Source organism: Manis pentadactyla, chromosome 8 (assembly GCF_030020395.1).
Source record: "Manis pentadactyla isolate mManPen7 chromosome 8, mManPen7.hap1, whole genome shotgun sequence".
In the NCBI taxonomy this organism is placed as follows: domain Eukaryota; kingdom Metazoa; phylum Chordata; class Mammalia; order Pholidota; family Manidae; genus Manis; species Manis pentadactyla.
In genome coordinates, this window is record NC_080026.1 from 7,866,783 (window position 1) to 7,886,877 (window position 20,095).

At 36.5% G+C, this 20,095-nt stretch overlaps 1 protein-coding gene and 1 long non-coding RNA gene across 2 annotated transcripts in view; one reads left to right on the forward strand and one right to left on the reverse strand.

The window, feature by feature from the left end:
• Positions 1-20,095, forward strand: part of SCN9A (sodium voltage-gated channel alpha subunit 9) — a 148,534-nt gene that overhangs the window by 89,728 nt on the left and 38,711 nt on the right. Inside the window, exons 15-17 of the mRNA XM_036884378.2 lie at positions 1,514-1,687; positions 2,485-2,841; positions 7,025-7,501. Coding sequence (XP_036740273.2) covers positions 1,514-1,687; positions 2,485-2,841; positions 7,025-7,501 — 1,008 coding nt within the window. The remainder of the gene's footprint in view (positions 1-1,513; positions 1,688-2,484; positions 2,842-7,024; positions 7,502-20,095) is intronic.
• LOC118911840 (uncharacterized) overlaps positions 2,761-20,095 on the reverse strand; it is a 96,359-nt gene continuing 79,024 nt past the window's right edge. The window contains exons 2-4 of the long non-coding RNA XR_005024618.2: positions 16,340-16,500; positions 5,240-5,371; positions 2,761-2,835 (exon numbers count right to left, since the gene is read on the reverse strand). This is a non-coding gene — a long non-coding RNA (uncharacterized LOC118911840). The remainder of the gene's footprint in view (positions 2,836-5,239; positions 5,372-16,339; positions 16,501-20,095) is intronic.

Consider the following 20,095-nt stretch of genomic DNA (forward strand, 5'->3'; position numbering starts at 1 on the left):
CTCTGTTCTTGTGCCAGGTGAAACCTGTTTTTACTATCATCATCATCATCATGCTTTCAGTCATTCAGCACAAATAAGCCTTAAGACTAAGAATACTGAGAATCCAAAATGGTTGATCTGGACACAGAAGACACAAGGGCAGCAAGAAGGGATCGCAGGCTTCAGGAAGATATAGGATCCTACTTGAAAAAAATGGATGCCAGAGTGATTTTGTAAATGTGCAGTGCTGGCCACACTTTAGCTTAACTGATGCCTTATGGCAAACAAACAGTGCTAGTTTCTGACAATCAGCATGAAGCAGGCAGACATATATTTCATGGCCAAAAGGCCTCAGCTTATGACTCTTCATAAACCATGATAACTCTGATGGGTGTCTTTGTGAACGTCTGTATAAAATAATTTTACTTTTGCTGTGGTCCCAAACCAATTGATCTTTGAAGCCAAATGTTGGTTCCTGGGCTGGTCTCTCCCAAATTGCTGATGAATATTCCTAGTTACGATGTTTGTACCCCATTTGCTTTCTGAGTTAGCATTTGTCTTCCCTTGAGATGTGACCATCTAGTTTCTAATTGCTAAAGGTCCAGATCATGAAAATCAGTACCTTCTCTCCAAGTTGACTGTGTTGCTGTGAACACAAAAATAATTCAGTGTTGCTTATCTATTGCCACAGTCCCAAATCTGGATGCAACCTGCTCATTTTTTGACACTGCATTATTATAAAACTGACTCATACTGTTAGAGACCTCACCATTTCCCTTTGAACCCTCTTAGGGCAGTTTCTTTGAGTCAAATCACACCCAAAATGAGTCATAAACAACCCTTTCACTGTTGTCTTTTTAAGTGAGTACTTTGGCACCAGTGTCATAAATTAATGATGTTTTGTGATGCACTTCTGTTTCAGAGCTCTAGAACTCTTACTTTAGCTGCTACTGTATCAATTAAATATATTTTCCTCTTCTACCAATAAATCTTTAAAGAGTGACTCAACATGTTCTTTATTACTCTAAGAGTAGTCAGACCAGGAAAAAAGACTGGATTAGAATTTCTGTGACCTATGCATTTTCTCTTTACTTTCTTCCAGAATAATTTATTGATTGACATAAATTTTCTTTTACAAAGAGTAACTGTTAATTGTTACAGATTTTTTTTATCTGGGATTTTGATATGCTCTTCTAAAGCACTTTTTATTCTTTTTCCAAAAAATTTTCCAATGTATTTATTTTAAAAAATACACATAGCTAAAGCGAGGTCTTCTAAAACACTTTTAAAATGCTATAGATGATGAGAGCCAATAGGAGAGTGAGAGCTTTTTAACCCTTAAATGCTTGTGTTAGAGCTATCAGAATAATGTACCTAGTTTATTGGATAAAATGAGATAGTAACATACATTTGCAAAGTATCTAACACATTGTCTGAAGTACAGCAAATGCTAAACAAATAGTCATTATCATTATTAGGTTGATTCCATATCTTCTAATAATATGAAAAAAAAAACATTGTATTTCTTACTTAGGTCTTCACTGGGATCTTTGCAGCTGAAATGGTTTTAAAACTGATTGCCATGGATCCATATGAGTATTTTCAAGTAGGATGGAATATTTTTGACAGCCTTATTGTGACTTTAAGTTTAGTGGAGCTTTTTCTAGCAGATGTGGAAGGATTGTCAGTTCTGCGATCATTCAGACTGGTAAATATAGTACAATCTTACCAAATATATATTCCATATGTAAAAGGGTGTTTCTTTGGCTTTGCATTATTATTATTCAAATCTTTAGGAGGTTTGAATCAAAAGACAGGAGTAGGTAAATATCTAGTAAAAGTTGGTTCAATATCAACAGTACTTAAGAAGCTGAAAATGACATGAGTATTTTAATTTTAGGATCTTGAAGACATATTGTATACTCTAGGACAGAAGAAGTGGGTAACTAAAGTGTTTCTTTACCCAGTAGGGGAATAATTTATTTCACAGTGAGATGCTTATAGTTTATAGAATTTCAACCATTATAATATGTTCATTACTTTGTGGGTTTGATAACTAAAGATCAAATTGTTGTCACCAAAACAATTGTTATCTGATACCAAAATTACAAAAAAGTAAAGACTTTATAAAGCATTTTTTCTAACATGTTGGGCTTCATCCTTATGTCAGCGTGAAAATGTTTATAAAAATACCAGAAAATTGAAGTAAAGATAAAGTGTCAATCTGAAGGTGATAATATCTAAAAACATGGTAAGAGGCTTCTGTAGCAATCCTGAACTAAAGTTACACATTTTCTTTAACATACGTGTTGTAATTCTATTGTGCCACGTATAACAGAATAACAGGAATAGTGAAAATAGATGAAAGTGAAAAACAGAACTCATTGATATTAGCTAGGTAAAAATGACAATATTTTAGAACTTCAAATTTGGAACAAAATTCAAGATTGGAAACATTGAAAATTGTTCATAGTAACTCATATTAAACTTTCTGTTTACTTTTAGCTCCGAGTTTTCAAGTTGGCAAAATCCTGGCCCACCCTGAACATGCTGATAAAGATCATCGGCAACTCGGTGGGGGCCCTGGGCAACCTCACCTTGGTGCTGGCCATCATCGTCTTCATCTTCGCCGTGGTCGGCATGCAGCTCTTCGGGAAGAGCTACAAAGAATGCGTCTGCAAGATCAGTGACGACTGTACACTCCCGCGCTGGCACATGCATGACTTCTTCCACTCGTTCCTGATCGTGTTCCGCGTGCTGTGCGGGGAGTGGATAGAGACCATGTGGGACTGCATGGAGGTCGCCGGTCAAGCCATGTGCCTTATTGTTTACATGATGGTCATGGTCATTGGAAACCTGGTGGTATGTAATCAGATGTTCACACATTTAAAATGCTCCAGAGAAAATTGTTGTATGATGATACAATCGGTTATTTTATAGTTTTAGAATAAATTAGATTTAAAATGCTAACTGCATTTTTAACACAGGGAAAAACAGAAAATAATAAAATACTGCTTTAATTTCCCTACTGATATTTATATTTTTCACAATATTTCTCTTAATGGGAAGTGTTCTACTTTATTCTGTCATTTTCATAGTGATGTTATGTGAATTACATCCATGGTTTTCATGTCTCCTAAAAGGCTATTCAAAGATGAAGTCATACTAGTAAATAGAATATGATTAAGTTAACAGAAATAAAAATGAAAATGGAACAAGGCAAATGAAAACTAGTCCCTCTACATCCCGTCACATACAGGACTGGCATCTAAATCAAGATCAGCAAACCATGACCCTGGGCCAGATGCAGTTCACTGCCAGGTTGTTTATGTCCCTGCAAGCTAGGAATGGTGTTTATATTTTTCAATGGTTAAAAAAATCCCAAAGAAGAATTTCATGGCACATGGCAAGTATATGAAATTCAAATTTCAGTCTCTGCAAGCAAATTTTATTGGAACACAGACGTGCTCATTCATTTACATACGGTCTGTGGGTGTTTTACTCTACAATGGCGGAGTTGACTTTATGTCCTACAAAGGCTAAGATATTTATTATCTGGCCCTTTACAGAAAAAGTGTGCCCACCATTGCTCTACAGCACCTTTTACAATTGATCTGCTTCTCTCTTAGTGTTTTCTTGGCTTGTACTCTTTCTCTATATGTTTATTTCTTCCTTATATCTGCCTGTTAGTGAAAATTTGCAAGTTTACAAAGCAGGAGAAAATTGGGGTAAGATGCTCTTCCCTGACTCACTCAGTTCAATTTTCAAACCCGCCGTGTTGGCTTGGTTTAGTTTGTCTGCTCGGCGTCAGCCTCCTCACCAGTATCCCAGGAGGGGAGGGTATGGTGTGGCCATGTGGTTTGGTTATTACCTTCTTCACTTCCCACTGGCTGGAAAATAAGTTGCTGTATTTTTTTTGTCCTTTAGTTCTCATGTCAAAAGTGATTCAGAACTTAGGACAGAAACCTACATTCATCAAGTCATATACTAAATGGAACTGCTTCATGCCATTAAATGGCCAGATATGCACATAGTAAATTATGGAATGCAAACTCTAGACTCTTACTGAACAAAATACAGACATCATGGGTTAGGATTAGAATTCTATAATTCTTGATCATCTTCCAGTTGTAGTAATACATTTCCTAGTTTTATATAGGCTTGTAAGTCCCTTCTAATATGAAATGCATATTCTCTATGTGGTTCTTCTTAAGTTTAAAACTTGAATTCATAAGCTCCTATAATGGGATTTGTATGTGTACTTCCTCTTTCAAAATTTTGTCATAAAAGGGCTGAAATGTAACTCTTTATAAGATATAGGATATCAAAACATACCATACCAAAGCCATTGGTATGTAGTAGTGAAATGTTTATAACTCACTCAAGGGGATTCATTGGACTCTTTCAAATTGTTCATTCAAATATTTTTAGTACATCTCTATGAAAGGAAATGTGGCTAGGCATTGTAGGGTGATTAAAAATACATACCTATAAGATAATTCCTGTCTTTGAGGTGCTTACAGTCTATTAGAACATAGAAGCATGGCACACAAAATTATCAGTTTAGTTAAGGAAGAAGTAGTAAAAATAAAATGCTCTTGACTCTTGGAAGAAAAGGAGATTCAAGGAAGGATTTTTGAGTGGGTCTTTGAAGAATACATAATAATTAAGTATGAACACAGATGTAAGAGTAATGGTTTACTATGAAAAGCAATATAAATTTATAATTAAAAATAGATGGGATATATTGGTGAGTGTTTAATCCATATAGAATTGCCAATTACTGAGTCATTTATACTCATTAATTACTAATAATTCATGATAATGAAAGATAAAAGAAGCATAATTGACAAAGTTGATAGCCAACTCTTGATTAAGGAAGTACCAGTGATGTAGAATTAGAGTCTGGAAAGAAAAGGCAAACAACAAATTAAGTGTCTGAGATAGTCCTCTGCATATTAGAGTTATATGCTGAAGAGACCTTTCTGTTTTTGTTTCTTGTTTATTCTTTAGGCCATTTAACTACCAAATAATCAAAATGGTTAAAAATCATAAATTTTAGAGGTTAATTTAGAAAAATAGAGGATTTTAGTAAGCTCAAGTCCATCAGGAAACTGGTGAAGAACATTAATCAGAAAGACACGTGGAGCCAGATAAACATTTCATTAATATTTATTTCCCTGCCTAATGGATACATGATGCAGAATGGACGTCTTTTCATTTGTCTACAATAGATTATGATAAAATATTTGAGTCTTACCATTTTTGATGGAATGAAAATTATTGTTAGTACCAATCCTCAGTGAAGATGTGAAACAACAGAAGCATATTATTGAAATACATAGAATCTTTCAACAACAGAGACCAGAATGGTGGTTCTCAGGGGCTGGGGCTGGGGGAAATGGGAGATGTTGGTCAAAGAGTACAAAGTTCCATTTACAAGATGAATAAGTGTCCAGGAGATCTAATTTACAGCATGATGATTATAGTTAATAGTACTGTGTTTTATATTTGGAAGTTGCTAAGAGCATAGGTATTAAATCTTTTGTTTTCACCACAAAAAAAATTTGATGGTGATCACGTGACATGGAGGTGGTCTCTAAAGTTACGGTTGTAATCATTTTGCAGTGTATAAGCATATCAAGTCAACATGTTTTAGACTTTAAACTTACACAAGGTTATATATCAATTAAATGTCAAAGCTGAAAAAAAATGAAGCTAATGATGAATTTGAAAAAATTCTATTAACTCATTCATTTTGACTAAAGAGACCAAAGAGGTAAGATGAGCCCTTGGTATCTCATCAGCATTACTATTAAAACATCCACATAAACAAACATACATTTCAGATTGAGTGAAATGTATTTGCTCTTTGATCATAAAGTCCAAAATGAAAAACTCTTTCAGAATTCCTTAGTGACTCATCAGAATTGTTCCTGTGGTTGTCTCTTTGCCCTCCCCCTCATACTCTTCTCTTAAACCAAACATATTAATATAGATGTCTTTAACCTTTGTTCTTCTACTAACATCTCTGAGAAATTATTGTAGGTGAGACCAAAATTAGGGGTGATTCTCTTCTCCTCAATTCAGTCTATTTTTGATGATTTTAATATAAGGTAAGATGTTTTTGCCCATGAAGAGATATACATGAAAGGGTATTTCAATTACGTTTTTATTTCCTATTAAAAAAAAGGTTTAAACATAATTTACATACTTTCATTCCTCTGTGATAATTTTTTTTATTTTTTTGTAATGTTGAGTTAACTTAGACACCTTCCTCAGGGAGGAAAAACAGACGTGGCTTTGTGCATGAACAGAATTTTGTTTTAAGGATAGAAGTGTGCTGATGTCTTCTATAATCTCTCCAAATGCCAAAATGATTGGCAATAAAGCTACTCAATCATAATGACATTATCTCATTTGAATTGGGTTCAATGGGCAGGTCCTTTTCAATGCTTAAAAAGCCTTATTAATTTGCAAGCTGTTACAATTCCTGGACAGAATATTTTATTATATGAGCTCTGCAAGAATTATATGTTCCATTTGTTGAGAGAAATGACACTTGTCTTCTGGGAAAAGTGAACACAGATGTTGGCCTAAGTTACTTGAGCCCGACAGTCACTAGTCACAACTGTCTTATTCTACTTGTTTGTCACAGGTGACAAACATTAATTGTGGGTAGATGTTAGGAGGGCTTTTGGGACCCATCGAAGGGAATTTGACCAAGGGACTCATGCTGCAGAAATGAACTTAGGAATGACATGATGAATGGGGAGGGGGCACTCTCCGTGCTCCTCACGTTAGTCCTTCACGCTCATAGCTGACGTCTGCTCCCCAGGGCTCAGAGGAGCCAGCATACAGAGAGATGGGTGAGAAGAGCAGCCACTCCTCTTGCCTGACACTTGTTTTTACCTGTGTGTTAGGAAGGGCAAGGATCTTCACTGCTGTTTTGGGTTTGGGCCTGTAGTTCAAAAGAGTGTGCTTATTTTCTTTTTTTATTTCCCGTGTCCCTGTTTCTCTACACCCCACCCCCACCCTGATACAGGTCCTCAACCTGTTTCTGGCTTTATTATTGAGCTCATTTAGTTCCGACAATCTTACAGCAATTGAAGAAGACACCGATGCAAACAACCTCCAGATTGCAGTGGCCAGAATTAAGAAGGGAGTAAATTATGTGAAACAAACCTTACGGGAATTTATTCTGAAAGCATTTTCCAAAAAGCCGAAGATTTCCAAAGAGACAGGACAATCAGAGGATGTAAAGAATAAGAAGGAAAACTATATCTCCACCCGCACACTTGCTGAAATGAGCAAAGATCTCAATTTCCACAAAGAAAAAGATAAAACCAATGGTTTTGGAAGTAGCATGGACAAATACTTGACAGAAGAAAGTGATTATCAATCATTTATTCACAATCCCAGCCTCACAGTGACAGTGCCAATTGCTCCTGGGGAATCGGATTTGGAAAATATAAACACTGAGGAACTGAGCAGTGACTCAGAGAGTGAATACAGCAAAGGGGTAAGATTGTTTTATACACATGATGTTTCATATGATTAATTAGTCTGAAATGAATCAGTTCATATTTTTGTTCAAAAAATGAAAAGTTTGTATTTTTGCTGTCATAAGTGCTTTCTAGTATTGCATACTGATGGGTAGATTTTTGTGTGTGTGAGTTTACACAACAGCTTTCTGCAGGTTTATCTGGTAAGGTTTATTTACTGGTTCTTAATAATTGATTTAATCCTACTTAGATCTGAAAGCCCCAGGTAAGCCTGAAGTCTTCCCTGCCTTCATCCCTGTGTGTGACCAGTCGTAAAGTCATGTACAGTCTCTTCCACAGCGTTGGCTGAATCTGCTGCTCATCTTCATCACCTTCACCTTTGCACCTACTACTTCTTGCCTAAACCAGTCGAGGTAGAGTCGCAGATGGTGTCTCTGCCTCCATTTTCCAGCTACTCTAGTCCACTTACGTGTTTCATTTTACTCACATTCAATCCTAATCATGTCGCTCCTTTGAAGTATCCTTGGTCCCCAAAGTACCCTTAATTACAGGATATAGATAAAACCAGCTGTGTTGTCTAGTGCCCACCTGGAGCTCCTACACCTGTACCAAGCCAGCTTCCTGCTGGGTTGCAAACATGCACGATCTGCATGACTTTGCCTGGAATTTCCTTCTTCAGTCAAATCCTATGCACATCCCTCAAGACAGAGCTCTCGGCTTCCTCATGTATAAAGTTCTTTGTCCTGACATAAAGCCGGGTAAGGGTTGCAGGAATAAGGCCTGTAGAATGCTTAGAACAGTCCCCAGAGTGCTCAAACGTGTGAGCTATCACATCCCTCCTAATTTCTCCCCCCAAATACAGTCTCTCCTCATCTAGAACCTCATCCAGTTTGATTTCTTTTCCTGAATATAGCCTTGCATTTTAATTTTTTTGAGAAACAATATGCATCAGAGAGTACTATAACCTCACTGAGAACAGGGACCTTTCATTAAAACATTTTGTGTGTCCTCCTTCCCCATGCCGGGTTGCATTATTCAAAGTATTATTGAACTGTGTTCTTATTAATATAGAATATAATAATTGTAGTGAGTTTTATAGCAAAGCATTTTGATGACATCTCTTTAAAGTTTCAAGATATCACTTTAAAATATTTTTCCCTTCTTTAGTCCACATTTGAAGGTATTTGACAGTAATTTACCACATACTTTCAATCTGCTTAACCCTACATTAAGATCTGTCTTCCATGAGTTTATAGTGGATTTTGGAAAAAAGACACACAGTCATATGTGTGTGTGTGTGTGTGTGTGTGTGTGTGTGTGTCCTGGCCATATGACTGATGCTGGGGTCATAATAAAATGCTCAGTATTTACTTATTGAGTGAATAGATAGTTAAATAAATTCAGAATATTTATTTCTACATAGCCAAAGAAATTCTTTCCAAGATAACTAAGGAATAAAATATTTTCTTTTTTAATTTTTAAAATCTTTACATGGAAGAAGTCTCCAAAGTACAGAAGATCTAGTTATTTTGGGTTGAAGGTAGAAAAATCAGGTTCCACTTATTCCTTTTCAGGAGCAGTAATCTGCTCTAGTCTAAGTGGAGAGGGGAACTAATTCAATTACCCATTTTTTCTGCCAGTGAAGATTAGAACTGAAGAATCCCAATTGCCTGGCAAACATTCTGAAAAAGCTGGGGATTCTGGGGATTCAGGCACTTGGGCAGTCTGGCAGAGTTCACCAAACACTTTGTACTTCTTAGTATCTGGGAGGAATCATTTTCTTTAGCTCAAAGCCTGTGTCTAATCGTACATGGACACCTTCATTGTTGGCAAGAGTCTTATTCTTAGTATGTTAATTGTAACATTTTATAGGGAATCTTCTGGATCTGCCCACTTTGAACCTCATGCTCTAACTGAGAGAGCCAGCTCAGTTAGAGGAAGTGACTTCATCCAGTTATCAGTCTAGGTCAAGGCAGAGCCAGGTGACACAGAGGCAGTCCTGTTTCTAGCTCCCTTCCCTTGGCTTTTTCTGTGCCACAGAGAAAACGTAAATTACTATTGGAATTAATACTCAGTGTGGCTCCCCTGGAGTTTTGGGCCATAATTGTGAAGAATTCACATACCCTGTGGCATCCAGAGGGGGTCTGTGATGTTACGGTGGCCAGCTCCCCTTTATAACAGTGATATAGTCTGTAGACTATTCAGTTACTGAAATAGATTATTTTAACCTCCATGAAGTTACTCTGCCACCTATCCCATAAACTCTTCCTAAAAAGTGTGAAATCTAGTGCCCTTAAACTGTTATCTAAAGACCATTTGATAACATTATAAGTATCTTGATTATCATTTTTTTTTCGTGACATTATAGTCATAGTTACATGAGAAAAAATGTACACTTTTTGATATCTGTGCTTTACGTGGTATTATATACAGGAACTCAGAGCTGTATCATAGGTTGTAATAAGGAATATATAAGCTAATCTCTTTAAGTCATTTAGCACAGTATCTGAATTGGTAAGCCCTAAAAAAATTTTAGCTATTCTGTTTATTATTGAATTCATCATCATTATTATCATCTAAAAGTTCAGATTTGAAATTATGGACTTTAAAAGTTTACTCTTCTTCCTAAGAAATTTTCTGTGACATATGTCAGAGTGTGTTATCTTGAGTGTATTCAAACTTTTGATTATATACTGTACTTAAGAAATAATGAAAATTCAAGATCTATAGGAAATTTATTAGATAACTTCATGATAATAGTAAATTGTCACTAAATGTGAAACCCTGTGTCTAGAGTTTTTCTCTCCAGCTGCTTGATATTTAAATATTCCTAGTTATGACTTGCTAGGGTTTTGTTTTTCATTTGGATCACTAAAAACATGCAGATTTTCTTTATTTATCTAAAGTTTCTCTCTTAACCTTTCCATGCTAATTCCCTGCATAATCTCCAGCTCCCACCTTGAGTTCCCAAACTTTGAACTTTCTTATTTTTCCATGAGTAAGGAACTTCCTTATTTTTTTCTTTGAAGTAGTGATTGCCATGTTCTTGATGAACCCTGCCCAAAGAGGTGAGTTTTGATTACCCAATACAAAGTAATGCCCACTGCAGTACCTCCAGGTTATTTGAGTCTTAAGCACAACCTTGGGGTTCGATTAAAAATGCAGTCTCTGGAGATGGACTCCTTGCCTTAGATCCCAGCTTCGATATTTACTAACTATGATCTTGAGCAATTTACAAACCCTCTTTTTTTTTCTTCTAAGTTTCCTTATATACAAAATGGAATTGTAATGAAGATTAAGTGATTTTGGTAAATAAACAAGAGCCTTCTGGAAAGCAAGTGCCCAGTTAATAGTTATGGGTAGTGAGCAGTAATGTAGACACAGTGCACTGCTGTGCTACAGACTGAATTTAAGAGGTGGTGTGAGGTAGAGCAATGATTCCCAGTTCTAGTGTGTAAAGGCTTGCTTAGGGAGCCTGTTAGGAATGCCAGTTCTGGGTCATAGCCTCTGAATTCTCTCTGCCCCAGTCTGGATGCAACCTCAGAACCCTTACTGGCTGTGTTCCCAGTGGCCTTTGTGATGGATTGAGCTAGCCTGGGAAATGACCCTAAATTTGTCCCCGGCCCATTTTGAGCAAGGTGTCTGAGAGAACGTTTTCTTTATTCAGGGGATTGGAGTATTTCTTTTTTTGCCTGTTTAAGAATCTGCATTTTGAACAGGGGGAAAGAAATCTTTGCCCTTTCATACTTTTCCTCTTTCTCACTCCCCACCCTGCCCCGCTAAAGAAAAAAACCCTCAAAAAAAATTAGCATCCTGTTTTCCCATTATATTTTCTGGAGACTTTTCTGTCTGCTAGTATCGGCTCTCAGATAGGCAGATTTCCTTGTCCCGACAGACAGGTAATATACAACTTAAGATGAAGTAAGAATATTTTAAAATAAAACACCTGACCAGAAAATGACCAAATAACTTCAAATAAAGTGTTGAGTAAAATACCTTTTATAGTTCTGAGGAAATAACTGGCAACAGAACATCAGCAATTCTCTGAAGATAGAGTCCATCCTGGAACTGAGAAAGACATGCTGTCATCTCAGGTGACCAAGGAGAATAAGGCTCCTGTCCCTGCTTCTCAGGAATGCCACCAGACTGATGGCCCCTCTCAGTCAGCCTCCTCCTGAGGCCCAGGCAGCCCGCTGAGAGTGCAGCGAACATTAACAACACACTGTGCAGATACTGACTGTCAGCAGTGAAGTGATTCCTTATCATGAGCCTCAGATGAAGCGTGAAATGTACCCATTCACTCAACTCCTATTTATGGAGCTCTCCTATGCTCCAGGCCCTGTGCTAAGAGCTGCTTAGAAAAAAAAAATTTATTTAATTCAGTTGCAATAATTTAATGTGATTATGATTGGCATCTGGCTTACATGTAGTTATTTGTTATTTATTTATTTTTTTACTGCACCAAGTCTCACAATGGAAAACTAAAAAAAACTGACAATTTTTTTAAATGGCAAGTTCCTTCTTACAGATTAAAGAGTCTTTCTCTTTGCTTTCAGTCATTATAGATATTTCTTTCTCTGCGGTAAAGGTGAAAAGAGGAGAGTCAGTTTAGAGAATTGTTTCATTTGGAAGGATATGCAAATTCCAGAGGAAAAAAATTAGATTTATCTAGTTTATTTATCCAAATATTTAAAAACAGTAACAGCTCCATGTGAGTTGTTTTAAAAAAGAGTTTTAAAGTAGTGTAAACTCTTACAGTTTACAGCTTATAGAGAAGTTCCTTTAGTCCCTGTAAATCTAATCCCAAAATTCTCTGCTGCTCTTTGACAAATCTGTCTACTTATCAGGTTGGTTGAAGTGCATTTGCTCATATTGTATACTCAGCAGAGAGGAAAACATACTGCATAAGCATTTCCTCACAGAAAGATTCCCCATTTGTTCTTCCTGAGGCCAAATGCAGATACTTAGCTACACCTAATAGTTCGTTAGTGCTTTGAAACATGCTGTCAAAGTTGTGACGGAATCAGCTGAGGTCCTTGGAGAAAGGAGACCAGTAAAACCTTCACATTTGACCTAATTAAACTTCCCACCTTTAAGAGAGTGTCACTTAAAAGACTAAGAATGCATTTATGCAAAACTTCATGTTCCATACGTAAGCAAAATCCATATAACCCCTCATTAACTTTGATCATTGCAGGGGAAAAAATTACAAAGAAATACATCTGACTCTGCTTTCCATAAACCACCGGTGTCCATTTATTTAACCAACATTTAGAGAGCACATGCATTTGCCATGTTCCTCCGGAGACTAGGAACTAGACAGTCAGCAGCACGGCCATTTCTTGATCAATGCAGACCCGAGGGCATGGTCTCTGGTACTGTTTTAAGTGACAAAGGTAAAGCAAGGTTCCTGCCTTTGAGGAGAAACAAGATAGAAACCAGAAGCTATAACTGGACATCCAAAACATAAAATAAAGTAATATTGTTTATAAAATAATAAAAACAAAATATTGAGGCAGGATAGAGGATAATATAACTAACTGATCTTGAAAATAAATTAGATACTTCACAGAGGAGATGGCACTGGTGGGTTTTGTGGCAGAAAGAAATACAGCAGGCAGATCAGGAGAGGCAGGAGGCAGGAGAATGACGGAGAGGGGAAGAGAGAGGAAATCAGAGGGGGTGGAAGGGGAAAGAGGTCTTTCTGATAAAGATAAAGAGCCCAGCACGTGCAGAAGCAGCCAGATGTAAAAAAGCCCATAAATACAGATGAGGCTGTTCTGGGCGAAAGTAGGTTACTGTGGTAGCCTGGACTCAGATAGGGCAAGGCTTCACGTTCCATGCCATGAGATTGAAATATGTCCCTTTCTATTCAACAGAAATAGGAGACTTCAGGGTCTTGCTTTGTTATACCTTGTAGTTAGCAAATTTATATTTTTAAAGAAGTTTACTGACAGCCTAGTATAACAAGGGATATAATAAAGCCCAGCAGGGGAGAAAGGTGACAGGATGGGAAGCTACTAGAATTACCAAAGTACAGTTGATGAGGCTCAAACTGAGTGAGTGATGGCGGCAGTGGGGGGTAAAGTCTGAGATACTCCCGAGTCAACATGCAAGGGCTTGGGGTCTGGATGGAATGTATGAGTTGTGAGCTGCTGCAGAGGCTGTATTAGTTTCCTGTGGCTACCATAAAAAATATGACAGGCTTAGTGGCTTTATAAGACAGAAGTTCATTCTCTGACAGTTCTGGAGGCTAGAAGTAAGAAGACCGAGGGGTGGCGGGGCCACACTCTCTCTGAAGTCTCTAGGGAGGATCCTTCCTTGAATTTTCCTAACTTCTAACCTGCTTTTCCCAATGACCTAATGACACTAATCCCGACATTCCTTGTCTTGAAGCTGCATCACTCTGATCTCTGCTCTGCCTTCCCATGGCGTTCTCCCTGTGTGTCTCTGTCTAATCTTCTTAGAAGGACACTATATTGGATTAGGGCCGACTAATGACCGCATGTTAACTTGATAACATCTGCAAAGATCTTATTTCCAAATAAGGTCATATTCGAGGGAACCAAGGGTGAGGTCTGCCACATATTTTGGGGGGAGATACAAATCAACTCACAACAAAGGATGTTGGATTAGAAGATGGATAGATATGGATGCTATTTAAAAATATTTAGGGGAAGGAGACAAATTAGGAGGTAGAAGAGACAGAATTTAATTTGGAGGCAACTTAATTGTGAGCTACTTGCAAGATAGCCAAGTAATGGCTGAACAGTAGGTATTTGGAAATATAGGTCTTTAAGTAAAGAAGAGAAACCAGAGCTGCAGACGAACGGATTTTGCATGTTGATTGATGTTGACCATGGGAGTTTGCAGGGAGTTAACCTGCAGTCAGGGTCCCTGGGAATCCAACTCCGATAGAGAAATCTGTGTGTAAGAGATTTACTCAGAACACTTGTAAGAAGTGATGGATGCGAGGGGATGGGGCAGAGGGAGAATTTTAAATGCTCTGCAACTGCCACAGAGTCCCCGGCTGCTCCTACAGGCGTCCCCCGCAGGGGCAAGGATGGCCCTGAGACCAGGAGGTCGGGCCTCTGCACCTGGACGGGCTCCGCTGGGAGCCTGCAGCGGCCAGCACCCCTGGGAGCTGAAGGAATGGGTGGGCGGCTTGCCTGTAGTACTCCATGGTGTCCGCTGCACCACAGGGACCAGAGAAAGCAAGAGACAACTCAACCCTTGAGACGGGGACACGAAAGAAGAAAGCACCTGAGAGACCAAGGAAAAATTGTTTACTTTAGCCGTTCCACATACATGATATAATTCCTCCTTTCACGACCAGAAAGTGGATATTGTGAATTTATATTTACAGATGACCAATGTGCTAATATATTAGGAAATGATGCTGATTAGTCACTGATGTGTCTGGGGGTCTTTTAAAATTTGAACTCCAAGCTTTTTACAGAGCTTTCTATTACTTACCATAGAAAGGCAAGGAGTGTGCGGAGAAATAGAATTATTTTCTGTTGTATCCCTGTGATGTTGCTGGAGAGATGTTTATCTACCCAGGATCAAGTTTTCTGTTGTAATGGTACTGCATGTTTGCTGATTCATATTCAGCTTCTAATCTTCTTTGATTATTTAGTCTTTGCGCATTTACTAATGCTGATATATTATAGTCTACCTTGACAATGCAACTTAGAGTAGAACAATACACATTCCATAACAGAATAAAATACCAGCCCACTGAAAATGCTTTGAGTAAGGGACTGGGTCAGGTTGAAGGCACGTGAGAGGAGGCGGCCCTTGAGGCAGAGCCTGTCAGATGGAGATGGTTCCATCGGGTGGACATGGTGGACAAGGAAATCCCAGGTAGAGAAACAGACTTTCATATTGTTTACCTGACACTCGTTCATCAATCCATCTACCCATTCATCTCTTCACTGTTCAATTTTGAAAGCCATCATCTTTGGGAAGACTTAAAAGTGCTTACTTTTTAATGAAGTGCATTCCTTTAATTGATTTGATAAAGTGAAGTATTCACAGTAATCATTAATATTTTATGTACTTTTCCTATATGGTGGTTTTAATTGTGTTTTTATTGGATCTCTATCTCTTTAGATTTGTTATAGTTTTCTCCTCAAAGAAGCATTTACTTCCTTTACCAGGAAGGCAGTTTAGATTTATTCTTATTGCACTTTAGAAAATATAATAATCTTTTCCAGAGTTGTATTTGACTTAACAAGATTACTTACAGTTATACCTTTGGGAGAAGCTGGCATTTTATTACTATCTTTTATGCAGAGCTTCTTAAGAAAAACAACAGAATAAAACAAGACTCCTACATCATTTTACTTGACTTTTTTTTGTGTGTAGATCAGTTCCAAACTACTTAAAAAATCCTTTATTGGATTTGTTTCTGTATCTAAAAACAATGAAATTTGGTCTGACATATTTAAATTAATGTTTCTTGTTTTTTATATTTTGGTAAATTTGAAAACATCCCTTTTCTGCAATGCTGTTTGAAATATCAGAATTAAATACATATGACAATTAAAAATAAATCAAATGCTAATTTTAGGATAGATTTTTTTAAAGTACATACTCCTACTGTTACCCCACTCCAATACTGAGAATCATTTATTTTTAAATATTTGCTATAAAAAGCAAACCAAATGGAAAAGATTGCCTTAGCACACTATAGTTTTAAAATTCAGCTCCTAAGTGATAGCATTGTATAACTGTTTAGTTGGTTGTTTGTAAATCTATATGAAATGATAATCTTACTACTGTGTTTTGAATACATTGCTTTGCACTGAGCATACATTATGTATTTTCCAATATAACAAATTTCTACTTACAGGTCTGTGACTTCAAACATTTTAAATCAGTTGACTGCATTTCTAAACTTCAGTACCTAACCTTCTTCTCACAGGGGTAAAAACAAACTGGATCAATCAAGGATGCAGCTCTGTGCTTTTAACCAGGCAGAGACCTATGTGACCACTTTTACACAGGTTATCTAAAAAAAAAATCATACATATATGATATTTTTTTTCAGTGTCATGCATGCTGTTCAGCTACAAAATCTTTCTGCTTGACCCATTGCAAGAAAGTAGAAATATATACAATTGTTCCATAGATAAATTGACATCAGAGCATGTCACAGGGCAATTCCATAATTTTTTTGATTCTCTTGATGCCTTCCTTGATATTATCTCTCATGCCCTTAGGTGATTTCAAGTGCATGATCTATAGCTTTTTATTGTATGGATTATAAAGTAAGATACAGAATGTAACAGAAGCCACTGAAGCAACATTTAATTTGAAAACCTCTATCAATGTCTCTTCCTAATTTTATGTATGTATAGACGTATATCACATTAAATTGTCATATTTATTGTTATGAGAGTAGAGTATATTCTCACCACAACAATAACAAAATGGTAATTAGGTGAGGTTAAGGATATGTTAACTGACCTTCTTGTAATAAATATTTCACAATATATACCCATATCCAACCACCACCTTATACACCTTAAACTTACATAATGTTATATGTCAATTATATCTCAAAGTGGAAAAAAATAAACTGTTACACTTAAATTCAGTAAATTAAAACACTATTAAGAAACAATTTTTGTGGAATAATATTTCAGGCATAAACATAAAATCTCAGAACAGTAAAGGACCATTCTAGTGCTATCCGTTTGTTCACAGAAATTGAGACTCATACAAATAAGCTGTGTTCTGAGTACACACCCAGAAATTTGGAGACACAAGCAAAGAACCCAGCTTCTAGGCCAAACTTTGAGTATATTCTGAAATGATTTTAAGCACAGTGATAACTAGAGCTTTATCTCTTTAAATTAACTCAGATAACATGATTTTTATTTGATCATATATAAAATGCATGTTAAAATTTAATAGGCCCTGCCTATGAATGAATGAGTTATAAGTGCTTGAAATGCTCAACCTCATTCCAGAAGCAATATTATGCATGGATACGTTTCTGATTATGTATTTATCTCATGAGGAGATATGCAGAACAGCCTCAAAAAGGTAAGAGGTTTAAATGGAACATATTATGAAGTGAACACTAAATTTGAAAATAATATATAAAATACTTTCCCTAAAATTAGAAGCAGTTTGATATGGATTGCCTTATATACTCTTTCTAGAACTGTAAAATAAAGTATACTACTCAGATATAATATTTTGTTTTAACTTTAGTGTACCTTGTTGAATAATTGAACCCTAATAATTCCTTGGTGGGAGAGAACCATGTTTATAAGAATCTTGCCTTTTTTTATAATCCAGTTCACATTTTGAATTTCTCTGTCATTGCTGGGATGTTTGTATAACTGTTTTCCATTGTGTAATGATGAAAGCAAAACTTTATCCTGAACATGCTTTACTCTAGGGATAAATGTGCTAATAGTTTCAAATTTCTAAAAACTTAATGTTCCAGTTTTCTTGAAATTAATTTTAAAGGTGCTTCTAAGTAAATGATATATTTTTCCACTGAAAACTGGTAGTGATTGAGGCAATGTTTTCTTACAAAAAATTTTATTCCAGAATGCTGTAAATTTCCTCCCATGAGAACCTAAAGATGCACATATACACAATAGTATCTATATATGTACAAATAAATCACACAATTCTTGAGAAAACTGTTTCCAGTTTTCCATATACATGCGTGTGCTTGTGTATGTGCTTAACTCCTAAATTACTACTATTTTTTTTACTGAAACATCTGTTAGCATGAGGTGCATGTTAACAAATGGTCATTCACCCTATAAACAAAAAATTCTCAATATTACAGTTGTGGAGAATGACTTGAAATACAATACTTCGGCCAAAGCTGCCTAAGTAAAAGTTAGGAAAGTTATATTTTATCCATGCCAATTTTTATTTTACATTGTATTTGCAATGTTAGAAAACTACATATTAAAAAACTGGTAATTGTCGCATTGTTTGGAATTTACCTTTCCTTCTCCTTCCTGACTATGGATAGTTGGGGGATAGCATGAATCATCCAAATGTATGGCTAGTTTGTTTTGGTTTGTCTTTTTTTTTAAATTAAAAATAGTATTTCATGAGCTTGAGTCTCATTTTTACTACACATTTTGCCATCATGTTTGCCTGTGTTGCAATCCTCATTTACCCACTTGTTGCAATTTTCTATCAGGTCTCAGTAGAACTTGAGAATTTTTAAGATTTGACCCACCGTATTCCAGCTACTGACATACCTGGTCTCTACAAATAGCCATTGGGTGTCAGTGCACAGAGCCCTTGAATACAGGGTCCTTTATGTTGCAGGACCTTGCTGGTGACTGGCGTTTGCCTTTTTGTTAGAAAGAATTTCCAAGGTAATGCTCTAGGATCTGGCTGAGAAATCTATAGCCAGTCCAGCCTTCTTATGTGGTCATACTTTGTTGCATTTGTTTGTTTTTATGTGCAAGAGCTTATCTTTTAGTCACAAAATTGTCATGTTATTGGATAGAAAGTGCCCTAGGTAGAAGCTTCTGGGAAATAAGAACTCTCAGTGAAATCATTTGCTTTATTTTGGATTTCCCTGGTAACGGCTGAGATTTGACTCATTATTTTTCCAACATCTAGTACAATATGTCCTGTTGACCCTGTGATTGAACTAAGTGGGTTTCTTGCTGAATAGTAGCTGTTCCCAGGAAAGCTACACCATTTCTCTAGCAGCAATAAAGAGAGAATGCTGGGAAAGGAAAAACTGTTTTCTTGCCTTTTATTTTGAAAGAGTGCTGGAATTTGATTTGCCTGTAATTATGTCAGACAAACTTATTTTAACTAATAAATAGATAATTTTCTGCTTAATTAAGTGAAAGTAACATGAAAGTCTAGATAACAGAGAGAAAATCACTGTGAATTTTTCCATCAGTGAAGGATATCTGAAGTACTTTTTAACTTGGAGCATTACATTTCAAAAAGAATCTTGAGAGAGACCAGAATTTCAGAGAGAAGAAAAAGATTGGAGGGACTTTTGAGGGTCCAGAAAGCTAAACCATGTAAAAAAAAATAAGTAAATAAATAAACTAAATATCATTAGTTTCAAGATGAAAAACACAAACTGTAACATCATAAGTGATCTCCAATATTACAAAGGCTGTAAGAAGATAACGTTTGCATTTCTCCAGAAGACAAAAAAGGGCCCTAACAATTGCAGGGGAGAGGAGAATATATTTTGGTTTTAGACTAGAAAATAATATTTAAAATTCAAGTTACCCCATAATAGAATGGTAAACTTGGAAACATTGGACTCTTACTCCCAGAAAGCTTAGTAGCTGTCTGTGGAATTCTTCTCTAAAGGTCCCTTGGTCCTTTATTATGAAGTTTACTATTTTACTCCTCAGTGGTTCCAAAATATCATTATAGATATCAGTTGTAAAATTAGGCTGCAAAATTAAGATGGGTGACTTGAATCAAATTTTAAAAAGTCTTTCTTGCTCATTGACATACAGTGGAGTTTAACTTATCACTAATGTCCTTTATACACTTTCTGCCCCTTCCTTCCTTTTAATTCCCTTCTCTCAGCCTTCTTGCTACCCTCTGTGTGTCTTTGTTTTGATGCTCAGGTGAAGTAA